The sequence below is a fragment of the Aythya fuligula genome, chromosome Z (genome assembly GCF_009819795.1).
Source record: "Aythya fuligula isolate bAytFul2 chromosome Z, bAytFul2.pri, whole genome shotgun sequence".
Lineage (NCBI taxonomy): Eukaryota > Metazoa > Chordata > Aves > Anseriformes > Anatidae > Aythya > Aythya fuligula.
Window position 1 is genome coordinate 35,671,512 of NC_045593.1, and position 21,332 is coordinate 35,692,843.

At 38.8% G+C, this 21,332-nt stretch overlaps 1 protein-coding gene across 7 annotated transcripts in view; it reads right to left on the minus strand.

The window, feature by feature from the left end:
- Window positions 1-21,332, minus strand: part of BNC2 (basonuclin 2) — a 381,020-nt gene that overhangs the window by 151,745 nt on the left and 207,943 nt on the right. For all 7 annotated transcript variants that reach the window (XM_032205573.1, XM_032205569.1, XM_032205570.1 and 4 more), the window contains exon 3: window positions 2,337-2,439. In XM_032205573.1, the coding sequence (XP_032061464.1) occupies window positions 2,337-2,439 (103 nt within the window). The remainder of the gene's footprint in view (window positions 1-2,336; window positions 2,440-21,332) is intronic.

Sequence of the window (21,332 nt, forward strand, 5' to 3'; positions counted from 1 at the left end):
ATTCAAGGAGCAACTTCTGAAAGTACAATGCCAACACTTTAAAGAAAATCACTTCTGAACAGCAACTTGATTCAGTCATTTTAAAAACCATGTGCTACAGTGCAATGAATTGTTCAGTCTACTGAATGTAGCTGTCAAAATTCTGGAAAAAAAATTTAAGATCAAAAATTCACATCACAGTCTCCAGGAAGTAATTTATAAGTCTGTGCTTTGAGAACTCATATGAAACATACATCTAACTAGTCTTGCTCTGCCATAAAATGTAAATACTCTAGATGAATGTACACAAAGTGTACTAAAAAATAAATAAATCAGAGCATTCTTTGCTCAGTGCAGTAGTAAAACAAAAAATCAGTAATAATATATAGCTGTATTAAGTTATCTACTTGGAATGTTAAGTGCTCAAGAGAAAGTGGTGCCTCCAAGGTACAGGAGAAGGTGATGCCTCCATGATTATAACATTCACCTTTCTAGTTTCTGTACTTGTGAAACAGAGCCCTGTGGTTATCTCAGATTACTTTTACATTCTGATTTTGAACTCAACAACCTCACAGAAAAGCATTTATCAGCATTTAAAAATAAAAAGCATTTATATTATTTATTTTAAAATATAAAAAGCATTTATATTATTTATTTTAACGTATACTGGTTAAAAACAAGAAGTGGGATACCCATATGTGAGATTCCAAGTGCACTCCTTCTTTCTATTACTCAACAGGAAGACACCCTGGAAAATAGCTAGATGAGTCTTCCCTACTGTGGATAAGCAAAACCTCAGATGCTGATTCTACACAAAACCTGAAGTATGCCTGAACTTCAGAATTTTGTGAGGTTTAGTAATCCTTCCAAGAAATGTCAGTCTGGTTATATTGTGGCTGAAGATATTTTTCCAGGAATTAAGAGGAGTGAAAACAAGGATTGTCTCTAGACAATCGAGTACATAATACATTTGCAACCAACTACCATATGGGTGGCATTATGCTATTGTTAGGCAGGATGTACATACTATTATCAAGTATTATCAAGTGACACAGGACTGAATCATACTTACATTCCTGATTTTTGTTTTTTCCAGGTATGTGAATGTTTTAAAAACTTCTCTGGCATTCTTTTCTGTTGAATTTGCTGAGCATTCACACTTGTAATAAGTCAGCAGTCTCAGGCAGAAATACACATAATCATGCACTAAGTAAGTAGAGATCAAGTCCATGTTCGAGGTACTAAGCTTCCAACCCGTGTCTCACAAATAATAAATAAAATAAAATAAAATAAAATAAAATAAAATAAAATAAAATAAAATAAAATAAAATAAAATAAAATAAAATAAAATAAAATAAAATAAAATAAATAAAATAAAATAAAATAAAATAAAATAAAATAATAAAATTCATAAAATATAATGCACTGATTGTCTGCTGGAAGGGGAGAATGAAGATTGTGCTTGCTTAGATGTCAATAGCCCAGACCATGAGAAGAAATCTTTAATTTCTTCTGCAAGCATAGTCTTTCTGTTTTTGTTTGTTTGTTTGTTCATTTGTTTGTTTGTTTTTATCCCCATCTTAGGTATTCTCCTTTGCCATGTAATTTTTTATTCAGCTCTGTCTTTCTCTCTCATATATATCCATATTGTCAAGGAAAATGAAAGTGAATGCACAAAATATATTTTATATATTAATAATATTAAAATATTATAATAATATTAAAAAAATATTTTACTTTTCCTTCCCACAAAAAAAATACACAAAAAGAAAGGCCTGCAAGTATGGTTTGATGCCTTACAAAACCTGGGGATTCTGATCCTTCTATTCTTTCTTCACCTACTTAAACATAGGGAAGAGACGTTCAACACACTGATCATGTGTGCATACTGTTACTGAGCCAAATAGGATACATTGCTTTCATTCTGATGTTCTTTCACTCTGAAGTTCTGAAAGGTTGACATCAATATGTCCGAATTTCCATTAGTCTCAGCAACTTATTGGCTGATGCATATTTGTAATATAAACTCTGCTGTGCAACCATATGATAAACCTTTTGCCTTTCTGCTAAGGTCTGATAGAACCACGTTACTTCCTGGAGGCTAGACTATATTTTTGAACCGTACACACGTTGTTGAACACCTGTGGCGTCTATTGCCCAAGTAATCGACCTTCATGTTTCCATCCTAGAAATCATTATAAAAAACCACATATTTGCACAGACCCAGAGTGCACCTACATACCTGCACAGATGAACAGGTATCACTTCTGTCTGTGCCACTCCAGCTCTTAGTATTTATAGAGACTGAGAAAGATGGACAGAATAGAAAAGACAAATGCAGAACAGACATTTCTTACCATGTGCCACCCAGCCATGTTTACACTGATCACAGGTTCTCAGGTTAATCTTCCCTGGCTGAAAACATTCACATGTGCAATTTACCAGTGTACAGCGGATGGCCTGGAAAAAAGAAACAGAAAATACATATTAACATCTTTCTCCCCTCTTGTACAAATTTGTTGTGAGAGCTACAGGGGTATTGTACAGTAATAAACATTCTAACTAACATACAGTAATAACTTCTAACATTCAAAGTATTGTTCATTCTTTTAAGTAGGGATTAATTTTCTTTCAAAAACATATATCAGTATCCCTGAGCAAAGCTTATTCAATAACATATTCTGTTTTTCCGTGAAGACGAATACTTATCTAAAGTGTTTGAAAGAATTGCTCTATTTCCTCTAGGATAAAAAGAAAAGAAAAAAAAAAAGTGCAAAGACAAGGATTCTCTAGGTGTTCCACAAATTTTCTGATTTTGAATCACTTTCCTGAAGGAAAATGTTACTAGTGATGTCTTCCCAAAACAGCACATCAGCTTAATTAAAATGAAGCATAAAACAAGGAAATGAAAACATATAAAAAGGAATACTTTTTCCTCTCCCACCATGGTATCCAAAGGTTATTCACAATTTTCCTTTAGGAGCTCTCATAATGTGCAACTCCATTACATCAGAAAGGAGTCATGGATGGATTTGATGTTTTCCTAAAACAGGGTAAAATTATGGTAGAAGAATAGGTCTGTCTCATAATACATCTTGTAACTTTACTTTTCTTCTTCAATTTTTGCCAATATCTGGGCCTAACACTTCACTTCTTAGCATTCTGCATTTGTCAATCATGTACCATAGAACCACAGAATATCCCAAGTTGGAAGGGACCCACAAGGATCATTGAGTCCAACTCCTAGCTCCACACAGGACAACCCCAAAATCAGACCAAGTGTCTGAGAGCACTGTCCAAACAGTTCTTGAACTCCATCAGGCTCAGTGCCATGACCACTGCCCTTGGGAGCCTGTCCCAGTGCCCAACCACCCTCTGGGTGCAGAACCTTTCCTTAACACCCAGCCTGACCCTCCCCTATCCCAGCTCCATGCCTTTCCCTCGGGTCCTGTTGCTGTCCCCAGAGAGCAGAGCTCAGCACCTGCCCCTCCACTCCCCTCGTGAGGGAGCTGCAAGCCACCATGAAGCCTCCCCTCAACCTGGGCTGAACAAACCAAGGGACCTCAGCTGCTTCTCATACGTTTTGCCCTATAGACCCTTCACCATTTCTGTAGCCCTCCTTTGGATGCTCTCTAATATTTTATGTCCTTCTCATACCATGGTGCCCAAAATATACGTAATTCTCTCTTTTGCAAAAGAAGGAATTATTTCAAAGCAGTGAAGCTAAGATGCCAGTCACATGCAGAGATCTAAAATTTGCTTATATAAAACACCTCATTAAAATCTTCTCTCCCTTTCAAAAAAGATTTCAAAACCTACACAGGTTTACTTGAGAGAGGCTAACTATAGTCACAGAAAAGCAAATACAAATTGAATGGGACTTTTTTAATGTGTAACAGATTTACGTTTTTAAATAGTGTAGAAGAAGACCTCTGCACTTCAAACTGCTACTAATAAATCTACGGCACACATTTAGATGTAATTTGCATGGAGATTTCTGAGACATAGAGGCTTATTCTGATCATTCACAGATTAACAATCTACTGTAACTACCAGAGATGCCAGGAAAAGATATCTCTATAGATTTAGATGCAATCAATGATTACACAGGGGCTAAGGTGGGGGAAGGGTCCTTAGCTCCTATGGCCGCAGACATACTGAAGCATTGTGAATTCTCTTGCATCTTCCAAACAATTAACACACCCCCATACACACTCCATCAAAATCAAAAAACAGTTACCTTACCTATATCATCTTAAAGAAAATTACATTCAACATTAATTTGCCCAAGCTAGATTCCTTGGTTACTGACAATAGAAAACATCCGAATTTATTTTGTTTTCTCTCTTATCTATCTGCATCACACAGCATTTAAAGCCATTTGTACTTCACCAATCCAATTAGAACTTGTATTTCTCCAATAAATTTCTCATACAGGTGTCCTTTTTTTTCCCTGTCTTAATAGTTCTTTTACTACCTTTTACTCTCAAAAACCTTGCAAGGGAAAAAATACCCTGCTCTATTATGCCTGACACTTCAGGGCCTCAGTCCCAATGTCACCTGTCCAATTACTCATTAGCTAGGTTATAAAACACTGCTGTATGTATGCGTGATTAAAAGAATTAGCAATATGAAATATAAGGGTACCAGAGTGCTGACCGTGCAAGAATAATATATGTGTTTGTGGGATATGAGGAAAAAATTCTCCAGAAAGGTCCTGTTTCATGTTCAATAGTTTATTGATTCAATAATATATCAGGTCTCCACCGGTCAGTAATGGTGTTCTTTCTCTAATATGTTCATTAATTAATGAACTCTGTAAGTAATTGTACTGCAAAAAGAAAGAAGGCCTTACAAAAAAGGATTTTTATGTTACCATAAAAGGATTTCTCCACGTTTTGAATTTCTCCACCAGTGTGACAAGTATTTGCTGTACAGTATGTATAGTGTGAGTAATATCCTTACAGCATATGTACACATACTAGATGAAATTGTGTCATTTGGTAGAGTTTCTTTATTAAAGCTCATCCTCATCAGCATTTCCATTAGACCTCTACATTTATTTTTTTTTTCTTCCTTAGAGGTCAACAGGTTGCCTGTAAAAATTGGATTCAGCTTGAACCTGAAATACAACGTTTCAGGCTAAGAGTGAATTTTATTACACACTTTCAAAAATGATCTATTTAGCCATTATAAATTATGCGATGGGGGAAAAAGAAGTCTAGAGGTTTCACGTTTCTTTTCCCAGTGTTAAAGAGGGTATTGACAGTGTAAAGTGTTGAAGGGCACTGAGAAACTAGTAAGCTTTCTATCTTTTATACATACCCTCCAAAAATTCATCCAAACTGTACAGAAACATGAAAAAATCTACTTGTTCCTCAGATAACTAAATCCAAGAAGTCTTGTATCCAAGAGTTTTGTATTTTTACTAAGCAATATGGATTGGCATGAGAAACTCTGAAGACAAATAGCATGGCCCAGACTTTAGCCTGGCCTTACTTGGCTGCTTTTCCTGCAAAACAGATGTTGATGCCAGGTTGTAAACTGGTATCAATACTTTCCCAGCCCATCATGGAAAATCCCATGCATACTTCTCAGTGATGAGGATAACTCCACAAACTGCAAGATGCTCATTTGGGACTGAAGAAACACGTATTCTATTCCATATTCCTATACGGTTTTACGCAAATCACTCTGTAAGCCTGATACCACATTCCCTAAACAATAACATGATACAATGACAGTAAATTGCTGCTGTCAATGTAAATGCAACATAAGTGATGGAGGCTCTTGAAAATCTCAAGTAGACTTTAGTCCTTATTTCAAAGATTCATTTTTTCACTTTACTCGGTTAATCCAGATCACTACCTCAGATCACTACAATCCAATACCAAACCAGTGTAACCCTGTGGAGAGAAGATTCCAGTGTGTGACAAGTGTATGTTCCTACACACACAGAGTGTAGGAACAGAGTGTGCATGAATGAATACATGGACCTTCACAAATGCAACCAACATATGTATGAGACTTGCAAGGATGTATATCTGAATTATTAACAATATCTTTTTTTTTCTTTCTTTTTTTTTTTTTTTTCCCCCAATAGCATTTAATTAACACATATGAAACACTAAGAGCATGACAGGATCAGGAATGACCCAGAACAGAATGGGAAGATGAAAGTATTGTGGATTCATCTAAGAATTCAAGGCTTTTATGCTGTGCCTCCACTCCCCAGTGGCAGCATTTTAAAGAAGAGAGAGGATAAAAGTCCAGTAGCTGGTGTGCTTGTAGGTAGCAGCATGGATTGGCATTAGCTGTGATTGGACATCTGTTACTCCTTAATTTGACAGGGGTGGGGTCTGGAGGGTTGCAGAGATCTGGAGAAATTCTGCAGCAGCTAAACATTGTAGCCATTGTTCAACCCTGTTAGAAAGTAGGTATAAAAATTCAAGGGTGTAGCAGAGCTAAACTTTTGCCAGAAAAGTGCTTTTGAAAGAGTACTGCTAGGCTTTCCAGAAGCCACCCAGCGTTAATTCTACTTTTGTAATGTGTCACTAAAAAGTTAATGGAACAGGGCACTATGTGTACGACACTATGGTTTAGAGATGGAAACAGAAATTTTTCCTGACTAAGCCTTTTCTCAGAAACTCCTCCAAGAAAGACAGACAGAAGGAAAAGTAAAGAAACCAAAAAACTTGAATAGAGAAACAGCAGAATCATCACATGCAGGCTCCCCACATTCAAGGGGATAGGAAACCATGTATTCAGAGGACAGCTTGCACACTAAAGCCCTTAGCCAACCTCTAAAACATGGTTTCCTGTAGCAGCTTGAAAGGTGCCATGGCGTTCTTCCACACTAACAACCTGCAGATAATAGCAGTTCTCAGATATCTTTATACGTCCCTTCCATGGAGCTCCTCTCATAACACTTCTTGCATGTATACCAAAAATACAGTGGCCTTTGAGGATATTTTATAATAGCAGTGGATGAAATGGATTGGATTGCAATAGAATTGTTTTAAACGATTTAAACAACTGATTCCTTAAATCTTAAATTAATGCTATTAAGGCTTAAAAACAAAATACCATACACTAAAATAAATTAAAGGTTTTATCACAGAATCACAGAACTGTAGGGGTTGGAAGGGACCTCGAAAGATCATTGGGTCCAACCCCCCTGCCAAAGCAGGTTCCTCAGAGCAGGCTGCCCAGGTAGGCATCCAGACGGGCCTTGAATATCTCCAGAGAAGGAGACTCCACAACCTCCCTGGGCAGCCTGTTCCAGTGCTCCGTCACCCTCACCATCAAGAAGTTCTTTTGCATGTCAGTATGGAACTTCCTGTGCTCTAACTTGCAGCCATTGCCCCTTGTCCTATCCCCACCAACCACTGAGAAGATGTTGGCTACATCCTTCTGTCCCCCACCCCTCAGATATTTATATACACTGAGGAGATCCCCTCTCAGTCTTCTTTTCTCCAGGCTGAACGGATCCAGGTCTCTCAGCCTTTCCTCATAAGGAAGATGCTCCAGGCCCCGTATCATCTTTGTGGCCCTCTGCTGGACTCTTTCCAGGTGATTCCTGTCTTTCGTCTATCGGGGAGCCCAGAACTGGACACAGTACTCCAGGTGAGGCCTGACCAGGGCAGAGTAGAGGGGGAGGATCACCTCCCTTGACCTGCTGGCCATGCTCCTTTTAATGCATGCCAGGATCCCATTAACCCTCTTGGCCACAATGGCACACTGCTGGCTCATGGTCAACCTGTTGTCCACCAGGACCCCCAGATCCTTCTCCTCAGAGCTCCTCTCCAGCAGGTCATCCCCCAGAGTGTACTGATACTTCGCGTTGTTCCTTCCCAGGTGCAGGACTCTACACTTGCTCTTATTAAATCTCATTTGGTTTCTTCCTGCCCATCTCTCCAGCTAGTCCAGGTCTCACTGAATGGCAGCACAGCCTTCTGGCATGTCAGCCACTCCTCCCAGCTTTGTGTCATCGGCGTACTTGTTGAGGGTAGACAGTATTCCCTCATCAAGGTTGTCGATGAAGATGTTGAACAAGACCAGGCCCAGCACAGACCCCTGGGGAACGCCACTAGTCACAGGCCTCCAGCCAGACTCTGCTCTGCCGATCAACACCCTCTGAGCTTGGCCAGTCAGCCAGTTCTCAACCCACCTTGCCATTCACTCATCTATCCCACATTTTCTCAGCTTTGCTAGTATAATGTCATGGGAGACAGTATCAAAAGCTTTGCTAAAGTCAAGGTAGATGACATCCACTGCTCTCCCCTAATCTTCCCAGCTGGTGATGCCATCATAGAAGGCAACGAGGTTGGTCAAGCACAACTTCCCCTTGGTGAATCCATATTGACTGCTCCTCATAACCTTCTTCTCTTCAAATTGCTTGGAGATGGCATCCAGAACAAGCTGCTCCAATACCTTTCCTGGGACAAAGGTGAGACTGACTGATCTGTAGTTTCCCAAATCCTCCTTCCTCCCCTTCTTGAAGACTGGAGTGACATTGGCTATCTTCCAGTCTTCAGGCACCTCACCCATTCTCCAGGACCTTTCAAAGATAGAGAGTGGTTCAGCGATCACATCTGCCAGCTCCCTTAGCACACATGGATGCATCCCATCAGGACCCATGGATTTGTGTGTGTTGAGCCCACTCAGATGCTCCCGAACCACTCACACATCCACCAGGGGGGAGCCCTCCATTTCCCAGACCCTTTGTCCTATTGCCAGGGGTGAGGAGTCCAGGGGGAGTGTCCTTGAAGCAAAGACTGAAGCAAAGAAAGCATTCAGTATCTCTGCCTTCTCAGCATCTCCTGTGACCAGGACACCCCCCTCATTCAGCAAGGGACCCACATTATCCCTAGTCTTCCTCTTGCTGTTTACATACTTGAAAAAAACCTTCTTATTATCCTTTATCTCTTTTGCAAGCCTCATTCTAAGTGGGCTTTAGCCTTCCTCGTCACTTCCCTGCAGGCCCTGACAACACATCTATACTCCTTCCAAGAGGACAGGCTCTTTTTCCACATTTCATAGACCTTCCTCTTCCTTTTGATCTTATTGATGAGCTCCTTGCTCATACACGCGGGTTTCCTGACCCCCTTCCCCAATTTCCTATTCTTCGGGATGCACCAATCCTGAGCATGGAAGAAGTGCTGCTTAATTGTAGCCCAGCTCTAACAAGCACCCTTGTCTTCTAGCAACCTATCCCATGAGATACTCCTAAGCAGGTCCCAGAAGAGGTCGAAGTTGGCTCTTTGGAAGTCAAGGATAGCAATCCTGCTTTTAGCCTTACTTCCTTTGCCTAGTTCCATCTTGAACTCCACCATCTCATGGTTGCTGCATCCCAAGCTGCCCCCAACCTTCACATCCCTAACAAGGCCATCCCTGTTGGTAAGAACGAGGTCCAGGAGCACCCCCCCGCCTCGTCAGCTCCTCCACCACCTGTGTCAGAAAATTGTCCTCAGCACATTGTAGGAACCACTTGGACTGCTTGTGCCTGGCCAAGTTGCTTACCCAGCAGATGTCTGGGTAATTGAAGTCCCCCCATGAGGACCAGCGCTCATGATCATGAGCAGCTGCTCGTAGAAGGCCTCATCGGCTTCCTCCTCCTGATCTGGAGACCTGTAGTAGACCCCCACCACCATGTCTCCCATACCAGCCCACCCCTTAATTCTTACCCACAAGCTCTACACTTGTCCTTCACCCTCCCCCAGCTGGAGCTGGGTACACTCTAATTGTTCCTTCACATAAAGGGCAACCCCACCCCCTTGCTTCCCCAGCCTGTCTTTCCTAAAGAGGACATAGCCCTCCATGACTGCGTTCCAGTCATGCAAGCTGTCCCACCACACCTCAGTGATCGCAAAAAGATCGTGGCCCCATGACCAAACACAGATCTCGAGCTCATCCTGTTTATTTCCCATGCTCCGTGCATTGGTGTACTGGCACTTTAGGGAAGTAGCAGGTGCAGTTACCCCTGTGGGGATGCAAGAAGAAGATACTGGATGGGGGATTGGGAACGGTACCTTCTCTGAGGAGCCCTCAGACAATCCTATGGGAGAGCTCAGAAGTTTTTCCCTGTCTTCAACAGTAACAGTAGTGACGACTTCCCCCAGCCCTTCTCTGTCACCTTTAGCTCCCCACCCTTCCCCCAACAAACCAAGGTTAAAGCCCTGGTAATCAGCCCAGAGAGCTTGCTCCCCAACACACTTGCGCCCCACTTGCTCAGTTGGTGTCTGTCCGTAGCCCACATAACCGGCCTCTCAATGGATGGCCCAAGATCAAAATACCCAAATCCCTGGGCCAGACACCACCCCCTCAGCCAGTCATTTACCTGTCCTGTTCTGCTCCTTCTATCTGCATCCCAGTCACCAAGTGGGAGGACAGAGGAGAACACTACCTGCAACCCCAATCCCCTCAACAACCTCCCCAAAGGTTTTGCAAAGGATGCAAAGTCCTTTTTAATATTCTTTGTTTTTCTAATAGCAGCTTCCCAGGATCCAACCTGAATGACTACGAGAGGATAGTAGTCCTCTGGTTTAATGAGTTGTGGCAGAGCCTTCCAAATGTCTCTGACACGTGCCCCAGGAATACAGCACACTTCTCTGGCTAGGTTATTTGGGCGGCACATAGGAGACTCAGTGCCCCTCAGCAAGGAGTCCCCAGTCACCAGGACTCTCAATTCTTTTTTTGTGGCACAGATTACAATGATAATAATTTATAATTGACAATGAAGCATTCAGAAATATCCTGCTGCTCTGTTTGAGATATTCTTCCTGAAGAATGCAATCCATAAAGAAAGAAACATTGAATACTATTAAATCATGTGGCCTGCTACACCTATGCATAAACTAGTATGGATAATATTAATATATGTTATTCCTGACTTCTGTGGGTTTCCCCCAGACCAAGGATATTCATTAGTTTGGGTGATTTAATTATACAACAAGTAAATATTATTCACATATTAATAGAAACAACCAATGGATAAATCAATCTGTCTGGCTGTTTTGCAGAGTTTCCACAAGATAGGAAACAGTAAGCTATCATGAAAAGGATCACAGCAAGGGAGAAGGAGGAGCACATATAAAGAAGAGGCATGATACCTCCTCTGGAGTTTTGCAAGTTACCACAAAAGACAGAGAAAGTTAAAAATGATGCAATACTTTGGAGAGACTTACTTTTACAACTTAGTTAATTCTGAATTTTAATAGCTGGTCTAACAAATAATTATATTAATAGCCTTATTTTATTTCGTGACAAGGCTCCTACAATGCTGTGAAGCTAAATATCTTACTGAAGTTTCATTCACATTCCATACAGTTGGCAGGGTAACAGATTCTTGCTCTTGATGTCCTTTCCTTGTTTTCCTGTTGTGCAAAATGTCTCTAAGAAATGTCTCACAACAATCCATGATACAAGGGACTGCTGTGCACCTAACCAGATGGTGGAGTCAACTCTACTAACTTTATTTGCATGGAAGTTCCATCTACCTGATGGAACTATCCTAAATGCCTATCCTAAAGCAGATGCCTGTCCAGATCCCTATCCTAAAGCATCTGCCACACATGTGTTTTATTGAGCCCACACAATCCAAGTCCACTGCCATCAATCAGAGGAGCGCAAAAGTGAGGATGATTTGGTTCCATGTTGGTGAAAACTTTTTAATGAGAATCCAGTAGATTGATGCGTAAGTGCAGTTTCTTACTGCTTCATTAAAATCAGTAGGACTCTACATGAGCATGCACTCTGCACAAATGTATTAGTTTAGTATTAGTGATAGGGTTTTGAAACATAAACATATATACATAGATTTAAAATTTAATTTTTGTGTAGTGTGGTAATTCATGAGGTCTATAACTTTTAGTAACAAGGGCAAGAGCTCTACATACTTAATTGACAGAATAAATTGTTTTATTTATTGTTTAAAAATTTAAAATGTCTAGTCATTTGTCAAAAGCTGATTTCAGTGAAATGAAAGTAATTATTGGGAAAGTAAAGTGCACTGCTTGCAGCTTATCTCTCAACTTTAAGAAAAGAAATGTGATAAATGCAACCTTTTATTTCTAAACTGTTTGTTTTTCAATTGTATATTGCAAATACCCAATATCTAATTTTGAACTAATATTTTATTGAAAGTAAATAACATTGTTATTGGGAGAATAATTTAAAGACATATAGCAGTTGATTTTGAAACATCATGGCATAAAAAAATAATCATGCAAAGTTAATGAACAGGAGATTGATGAGAGACAGAGACCCATTCTTTTGTTGCTGTATGTGACTCCTGAGAAAAAATATAAGAAGCAGCAGACAACAGCTAAGTCTTGCACGTAGTCTGACATTTTTTCTATGGAACATCTTCTTTGTCATGACAATTTTTCTTACCATTTCTTGGTTATAAATTGAAGAAGATAAAGTTTGTCTATATAGGTCTATACTGTATCTCAGTACAGGATTGTACCATACTACAAATTTAAGTTGATTTTTTTATTATAGTTTTTTTATGACACTTATATGCTCTTAAACAGCACTTAGAATATGTGTGACCTCCGTTCTTTACTCCTGTAGAAATCCCAAGAAAAAAAAAAAAAAAAACAACAAACAAAACCCTCTTCTTTCATCAGTTAAGTATTGTTTTTAAAAACACCACAGCATTTTTTATTTTTTATTTTTTATTTTTTATTTTTTATTTTTTATTTTTTTTTTGCTGTTAATAGCAAAGTTCCCAAGGAATTCATAGTGTATTTAATAGCTGGCAAATCTGAAGTACAACAGAGTTTTTTTTATATTAACACCAAAAGGAGGATTAGTTGCATACTGGCATCATTTAGGAAATGCCCAAGTTGACCCTCCCCTAGTAAGCTTGGCATCATGGGGAATTTTTTGTGCTTTATAGACCACCACAACACCTAAGTGAAAAGATAACCAAAGCTTGGATGTGGGCAATAAAAAAATATACTTCAAGCTGGATATTATGACTGTTTTTTATATTTGGGACCACAAACTTGTGTTCTTATTGAATTGCTGGCACATTTGACAGGCTTTGGAAAAATAACTACAGATGTTGTGGGCTGCCAAATACATTCATATTTCATTGCTGGCAGATAATTGCACCTACAAAGTTATGAGGCAATCACTATGTGTCAGACCTTGGGTAAATTTCACTAATCATTTAAACCTGTTAGCATTAAAAAATCTGTGCTTCGGAATGTTTAACTGGCGAAAAACTGTGCTGGTTTGGAGTATACATAAATCAGTGTATTAGATCCTAAAGTTAATTTCGGGAGAAAAAATTCCTTCTCAGGAAAACACATATAAAAGAGAAAGAAAGAAAGAAAGAAAGAAAGAAAGAAAGAAAGAAAGAAAGAAAGAAAGAAAGAAAGAAAGAAAGAAAGAAAGAAAGAAAAAGAAAGAAAGAAAGAAAGAAAGAAAGAAAGAAAGAAAGAAAGAAAGAAAGAAAGAAAGAAAGAAAGAAAGAAAGAAAGAAAGAAAGAAAGAAAGAAAGAAAGAAAGAAAGAAAGAAAGAAAGAAAGAAAGAAAGAAAGAAAGAAAGAAAGAAAGAAAGAAAGAAAGAAAGAAAGGAAGGAAGAAAGGAAGGAAGGAAGGAAGGAAGGAAGGAAGGAAGGAAGGAAGGAAGGAAGGAAGGAAGGAAGGAAGGAAGGAAGGAAGGAAGGAAGGAAGGAAGGAAGGAAGGAAGGAAGGAAGGAAGGAAGGAAGGAAGGAAGGAAGGAAGGAAGGAAGGAAGGAAGGAAGGAAAGAACTCATATAAAATGATACAAGCAGAGAGACAGAAATCAGTACATCTTTCCTAATTAATTGGGGTAGAAATGTGTGCCATACACTTTCTACAGGGTATACATGCAGCAGTATTTCTCTCTGTAGGAAGACCTAATGTCTTCATCATGAAATTCTGATACAATTACACTTTTTAAAGTCATCTACAATTTTACATGGATAATTTTGCAGCCAAAACACTGGGAAGAAAGAACAACTCAACTCTGATCCTGTGCCTGCCACTCCCACAGAGGCACTGTATTGATTAAGTCACTTAACCACTCAATTTCAAACTGCCCAATCTGTAAAAAATGGGTAATGGTATTAGATACTATTTTCAGAGATAAGATTAAGAAACTGCTCACACAACACAATGAACTATGAGAATAGATAGTAAGGCAGAAGTTTGAAGCATATCATTTCGTCTCTTTGCACAAAAAATATATACATGTATTTTTAAAATTATACTACATTAGAAAAAAATTAAACGTCAAAAAGGAATAATTAAAAAAAAAAAAAAAAAGAATTACTTTGAAGGCCCTAGAGAAAATAATCTTCATTGATAGATGACCATTTTAACATGAATAATTATAAGCTAATAATGTGTTGCTCAAAACAAAAAAAGAGTACTTGGGAATATGCTTATAATCTGAGCAGTTTTAAACACCCATACAATGCAATGAGGCTTCTCATTTCTCCCCCATTTGAAGATAGTCAAATAGCTTCTGAGTTGCTAACTGCATTGCAGTATTTTATTAGCAATTTTACATCACACTAAATTAGTATTGTTTCTTACTTGTATTTATTTTCACTAATACAATTTGAAAGGTACTAATACTGTTATATTTCTCTGTGGCATTCATGAAAACAGTTACTAATACAATATGAAGGGAAAGATCCTAACAAGATAGAAAGCTATTAATAGGATAAAACAGTTTTTCATGAAATAAGAACAACCTAACCTTCAAGCATTTTATAGAAACATTTTCAGTTCTTCTTGAGAAAGTTGTAAGAAATGAATGGAGACTAAGAAAAGAAGGAAGAATCAATCAATCAATCAAACAACAACAACAACAACACGACATTTGTAATCATAGAATCATAATGCTTGGAAAAGACCTCTAAGGTCATTTTTTTGCTGTTAATAGCAAAGTTCCCAGTGAATTCATAGTATATTTAATAGCTGGCAAATCTGAAGTACAACAGAGTTTGTTTCATATTAACACCAAAAGGAGGATTAGTTGCATACTGGCATAATTTAGGAAATGCCCAAGTTGACCCTCCCCTAGTAAGCCTCCCCTAATTTAGTCCAACCTTTAACCTGGCACTGCCAAGTCCACCATTAAATCATGTCACTAAGCATGACATCCTACATCTACATGATTTCTGAAGATCTGCAGGTATGCTGATTCAACTATTTCCTTGGGTAGCCTGTTCCAATGCCACACAACCCTTTCAGTGAAAAAATTTCTCTTAATATCTAACCTAAACCTCCTCTGGTGCAACTTAAGGGCATTTCCTCTTGTCTTATCAATTGGTGGTTGGGAGAAGAGACTGATTCCCATTTTGCTATAGCCGTCTTTACGGTAATTGTAGAGTATGATGAGGTCTCCCCTGAGCACCCTTTTCTGCAGGCTAAACAGCCCCAGCTTCCTCAGCTGCTCTCATAAGACTCCAGGCCTTTCACCAGCTTTGTTGCCCTTCTTTGGACAAACTCCAGCACCTCGATATCCTTCTTGTAGTGAGGCGCCCAAAACTTAACACAGTATTCAGGGAGCGGCCCCATCAAAGCTGAGTGTAGGGAGACAATCATTTCCCTAGTCCTGCTGACCATGCTATTTCTGATACAAGCCAGCATGCTGTTGGCCTTCTTGGCCACCTGAGACACTGCTGGCTCATATTCAGCTGGCTATCAACCAGCATCCCCTGGTCCCTTTCCACTGATCCCTTTCCAGCTGCTCTGCCCTCAGCCTGTAGTGCTGCATGCGGTTGCTGTGCTCCAGGTACAGGACCCGGCACTTTGCCTTGTTGAATTTCATACACTTGACCTCAGCCCATTAGTCCAACTTATCCAGATACCTTTGCAGAGCCCTCCTGCCCTCAAGCAGTACAACACTTGTGCTTGACTTGGTGTTGCCTGCAAACTTACTGAGGGTGCACTTGCTACCCTTGTCCAGATCACTAATAAAAATATTGAAAAGAACTGGCCCCAGTATGGAGCCTGTGAAACACCATTTGTGTGGCTTCCAGTTGGATATATTTGTATTCACAGCTCTTTGGATGTGGCCACCTAGCTGGATTTCATTTAAGTTAAGAATCACTATTAACTTCTTCTTCTAGTACTTCCAAAACTGGAAACCTGTACCAGCGAATGCTACATAGATTTTTATAGAGAAAACAAACACAGCTCAGAATAGCTCTATCTTTTTCCTGCAACTTTCTGCAAGCCACATTACTCCTGATCCTACTCACTCAGCTCATAGTACTGCCAACAGGATATTCTACAAAGACTGTGGGTACAATATGACCCTAGATTTCTATAGCATGTAATACAAGCGTAAGGTTTCCAGAAATCAAAAGCAAAGTTCTTTGCCCTGAAAAAAATAAGATTGACAAGAGCTTCTTTGCTTAAAATTTGAAGAAAAACACATGGTTGATTTAAGAATGAGTTTCCCTGTGCCCGAGAGAATATTAGCAAATGAGGGCATTTGTTCGTATAGATGAAAAATATGTTATGAAACCTAATCTGTCAATTGTTGGAATTCAGTCATGCACTGTGTCAAGGCAGCAGTCAGTGCTGGATGGGTACCCATTAATGTGGATGGATGGACAGACCTAAGAAAGGCCTCACAGAGCTTCCTCTACCATTAACTATTTTGGAGATTAACATTGCTAGCTCCACCCAGATACTCACCTCAATGAGCACAACATCTAGGGTCTTTAGAGAGTGAGCAACTTGCACTTGTTTTACTCCCCTGTCAACCTCAGAGCAATCATTCTCCATTACTGTTTCTGAATTGAACAACTGAATGGTTTACGATTTCTAGATCACTTCTCCACACAAAACTGTTGCTTTTATAAGGAAAGAGAAAAACATTCCACAAACTGAAGAGTGTTTTTAAGCCATTGAAAGTTTTCCAACCTTTCTTTCTATAAAACAAAAGAATAAGCATAATCTGATTTTAACAAAGTAAAATGCAGCTTGGCTCCTGGAATAGCTATTTCTTTCTGTCCACATATTCGGGAAGACATTCTCCTTAAGAAATATGAAAAACTAATTTATTGTCTAACCTGCTCTTCTAAAACAATTTCACTTTTCAGGCTTTTCTTTAACCATATCAGATATTACTGTTTTATGGATTCTAAATGATGGGCCTTCAGATGGGTCCAAAAAAAAAAAAAAAAAAGGAGAGGATAGGAGAGGAGAGGAGAGGAGAGGCTAGGAGAGGAGAGTAGAGGAGAGGAGAGGAGAGGAGAGGAGAGGAGAGGAGAGGAGAGGAGAGGAGAGGAGAGGAGAGGAGAGGAGAGGAGAGGAGAGGAGAGGAGAGGAGAGGAGAGGAGAGGAGAGGAGAGGAGAGGAGAGGAGAGGAGAGGAGAGGAGAGGAGAGGAGAGGAGAGGAGAGGAGAGGAGAGGAGAGGAGAGGAGAGGAGAGGAGAGGAGAGGAGAGGAGAGGAGAGGAGAGGAGAGGAGAGGAGAGGAGAGGAGAGGAGAGGAGAGGAGAGGAGAGGAGAGGAGAGGAGAGGAGAGGAGAGGAGAGATTATTGGTTTTCTCTGAAGGATTGTCTTTTATACATAGCTTTATCCTATAATTTTGTCCCTGTTGGGCACACTGCCTAAATTTAAACACAAACAGTCAAGCAATGAAGAAACATTACCACATTTACTGTGAACAAAAACTCCCAGTTGTACAGTGAAATTTTAATACATTTCAACTTATCTCTTTTACTAATGGGGAGAGTACAAACCCTGCAGGAATTCGCTTTGCAAACTGGTAATTACAGTAGACTCACTTTTTTATAATGCATATGTATAGTTAGACACAAGAACCATAGCTGCCCTTTTGATGTAGGTTACAATAGGAAAGTTTAAAAAAATTATGAAAATCTACTGCAATTCTAAAGTAATGCATTATTTCATGGGATATATATATAGTCCTTTAGCTATACTCAACAACACAAATACACAGAATACAATATAATACAAATATATTTATTTGCTCTTATAAGCTAAATCAGAAGCTTTAAAATCCTTTTTTTTTTTTTTTTTTTTTTTCTTACCTCTCCCAATGTCCCAACATACAGAATAAATCTGCCCCTACTGGTGCAAAGTTGGAGTTTCCATCCTACAGTATCAAGTATGAGCTCAGAACAATAGTTTTGTTCTCCTAGGCCTCTTCTGCACAACCTTCAAATTTAAACAGTTTTGAACTTCAAACTTATGTCTCATTAAATCATTATAACACATCTTTAAAAGCACTATTTCAACTGCACGGATTTACAACATACAATGCCCATCTCAGCTAAGATTGGACATGCTGTGTCTGTCAGAACATCTTTGAAGTGTATACAAAGACAGGTTTAATTTATTCTGAGGGGGAGTGAAACCAAAGTAATATCTACTGCCACTGTCATACATAGGGACAATATTTATCTATAACATAATTGTAAGAAGACAGATATTTTTACTGAAAAAAAAAAAAAAAAAGAAAGAACAAAGTGCAAGATAAATAAGGGACTGCAGTAGTATACATATTTTCTGTTCTTTTAGGCTCTACTCTGTTTTGCTTTTCACTTTTTTTGTTTGTTTGTTTGTTTGTTTTAGTGCCTATCCCATGCCTCCTGATGCTGTAAATACCGCAATCTCACTGTTTACATAAACTTACATTTATACTTCAAATCAACAATTGAAAATGATTTTGTCACAAAATTCAATAAATGTTTCTGAATTCTAAGTACAATACAAGAAATTATATCAGAATTTCACTTTCTGAAGTTTCTGCACTCTAACATGTTTGCTGATGTGAACATCATCAAAATTACCAGAGCAGCCAGCCTTATACTTAGCAATTAATTTTAAAACTGACTTGTGAGAGCAGTTTACATTCATCTAGCATTTCTTTGAGTGTAACGCTGCATATTCACCGGTTTGTAACACCTAGCTTCTTAGAAATACAAACTGCCTGTCTTTGCAAAGTAGCTGTTGTGTGTTTTGTTGATTAGACAGTGAAGTGAAAGATTTGAAGTTCTTTTACTAAGGAATAGCAAGTTCACAGCTCGAAAGAATAACAGTTAAAATCACTAGACTCCCAGGCTTTATTTTCCAAACAGAAAAAGTTGATATTATAAGGAAAAGTATAAATCAGTGTCAATGATTCATAACAGACAATCGCCAATGGGAAATCAGTGGCCTAATGAAAACTTTAAAAACTGTGATGGGGAAAGTCTTTCTTGTATGAACTTGAAGCATGATTTTTGGGGAGACAATATTAGAACCCTTGGAATTACACATGAGCTTAAAATTTTCATTTCCCTCATTGCTGGGCTGTAGATCTCTCATGGATATAATCCTGTTCTCTGGAGATGGTTGTTTTTAGCAATTAAATTATTCTTTAAAAAAAAAAAAAAAAAAGTTGTTAATGACTGTGGAATCACTTCTTCCCATTATAATTCATAAAAGGAAGCTTGTCTTGACTAAATTTGAAAAGACTCCTCATTCAGAATTAAGGGGTTTGGTAAAATGTGAGCATCAGATGAAGGAAGGGTGCTGTACTAGGGTTACCATCAAAGGGTACTGCATTTAAGGCATATACATGTATGTGTGGTAAGTATCTTACCCATTCCTAAGAGCAAATGAGATCTACAAAATGCTGGAAGGGAAGAGAGTGAGAAATATGTATGACAGAAGGTCTTGAAGTGTAAACATTCTTCACTGTAACAAAATTCACTTCCAAAGAACACAAGATAAATGCTGTATCACTTATGGCTCTGGCTGATGCAGTAAGTATGTGCTTAGTCAGCAAGTATCTATCGAAAGCATATGGGAGGTTACACACTCATCCTCTGAAATTATCTTCACCACTGTGCATCATAATTAAGGTAACAACCTTGTCACAGTGGTTTCTGTCTGTCTGAGGTTGGGCATAGGAGATATGCCCTAAAAAGCAGAATCTGGATTTCCTAATGCATGTATTACACTAAAACTTCTCTAGAAGGGAAGATAAATATCTAAGACTTCAGAACCAGTGTGGGGATAAACAACAGAAAATACATGCCAGACTAAGACTCTTTTAGGGTGCAAAGTGAAACATTTAGTTACACTTCTAAATGATGCAATATATAGCAGTGAGGTTATGTTCCTCTTCCTGAGCTACCACTATCATTTAATTCCAAGATTTGACAAAAGAATGACAGAAATTTTGATTGACTTGAAATGCTACTGCTACAGTTTATGTATTGTTACATGCCAAAGTGAACAATGCATATTTTTAACAATTTACAAGATACTAAAATCTATTGTACTAAATGGATTTAAAATGATTATACATGAAATAACTGAGTAAAAAGGTTTTACCTTACAAATGCATTCCAGATCTCTCACAGTGACCCTCATTAGCTTTATCTTGAAACTTTCAAATTTCTTGTGTTGATTTTAATTTGTGACTCAGTTTTGGAAAGCATACAGGGACACATGTACAGTGGATCTTGACATTAGCTAACTTTCTTCTTCCTTATTACACATTTTCATAATGTTATGTGTAACATTTGATCATGTGTGGGCAGAAAATAAAGCAACCAAATCAGAACCCACATGGTTGTGGCTTAAGGGGCCACAATTGAGATGAAGAAATACAAATTGCTAACAGTGAAGCTAGAATAAGCTTTATGCTGGCTTTACATCTCCTTGTTAAATGCACGAGTTACAATTAATAAACAATTAATGTTAACAGAAAACCTAAAAATAAAGGAATCCAGTTGCTTGAACTGTATGCATCAAACCCTATTCAGGCCACTGACTGTTTAAAACAAATCCTGCCTCAAGGGAGAATGGATACCCCTAAACAGAGGGGAATAGCAGTGCCTTAAAACTCGTTAAAACCATCTGAGTACTGTGATTGTCGGGGTGAGGGTGATGTTCCCACTCCCAGGAATTTAGACATGAGCAGTAGTGTCTATCACAGACCAGAATGACCCCAAGCACCTGCCGTTCAGTGAGTAGCAGCAGAAAGATGGGAGGCAGGAAGCAGACAGCACTGGAGGGAGAACAGAAACAAATTCCTTAGAAACAGCTTCTTTGCAGTTCACATGTTTATCTGATGGTGCTCTGCATATTCTTCATCTATTTAAAATCTAAGAAGCAGGACCCAAGGAGAAAAACATTTGAAGCACAAGACCAGGGATAAGACTAACAAAACGTAAAAAGCTTGCTACACGGTAGCATTGTTCATTCGTGTGTCACCAGTCCTATAAATACCATTGCCTCCTGTGTGTACCTACGTATTTATTGCTATGTTTGGAAAGAAATCTTCTGTGCAGATAACATTTCTACAGCTTTACATAATTTGCATTCATTT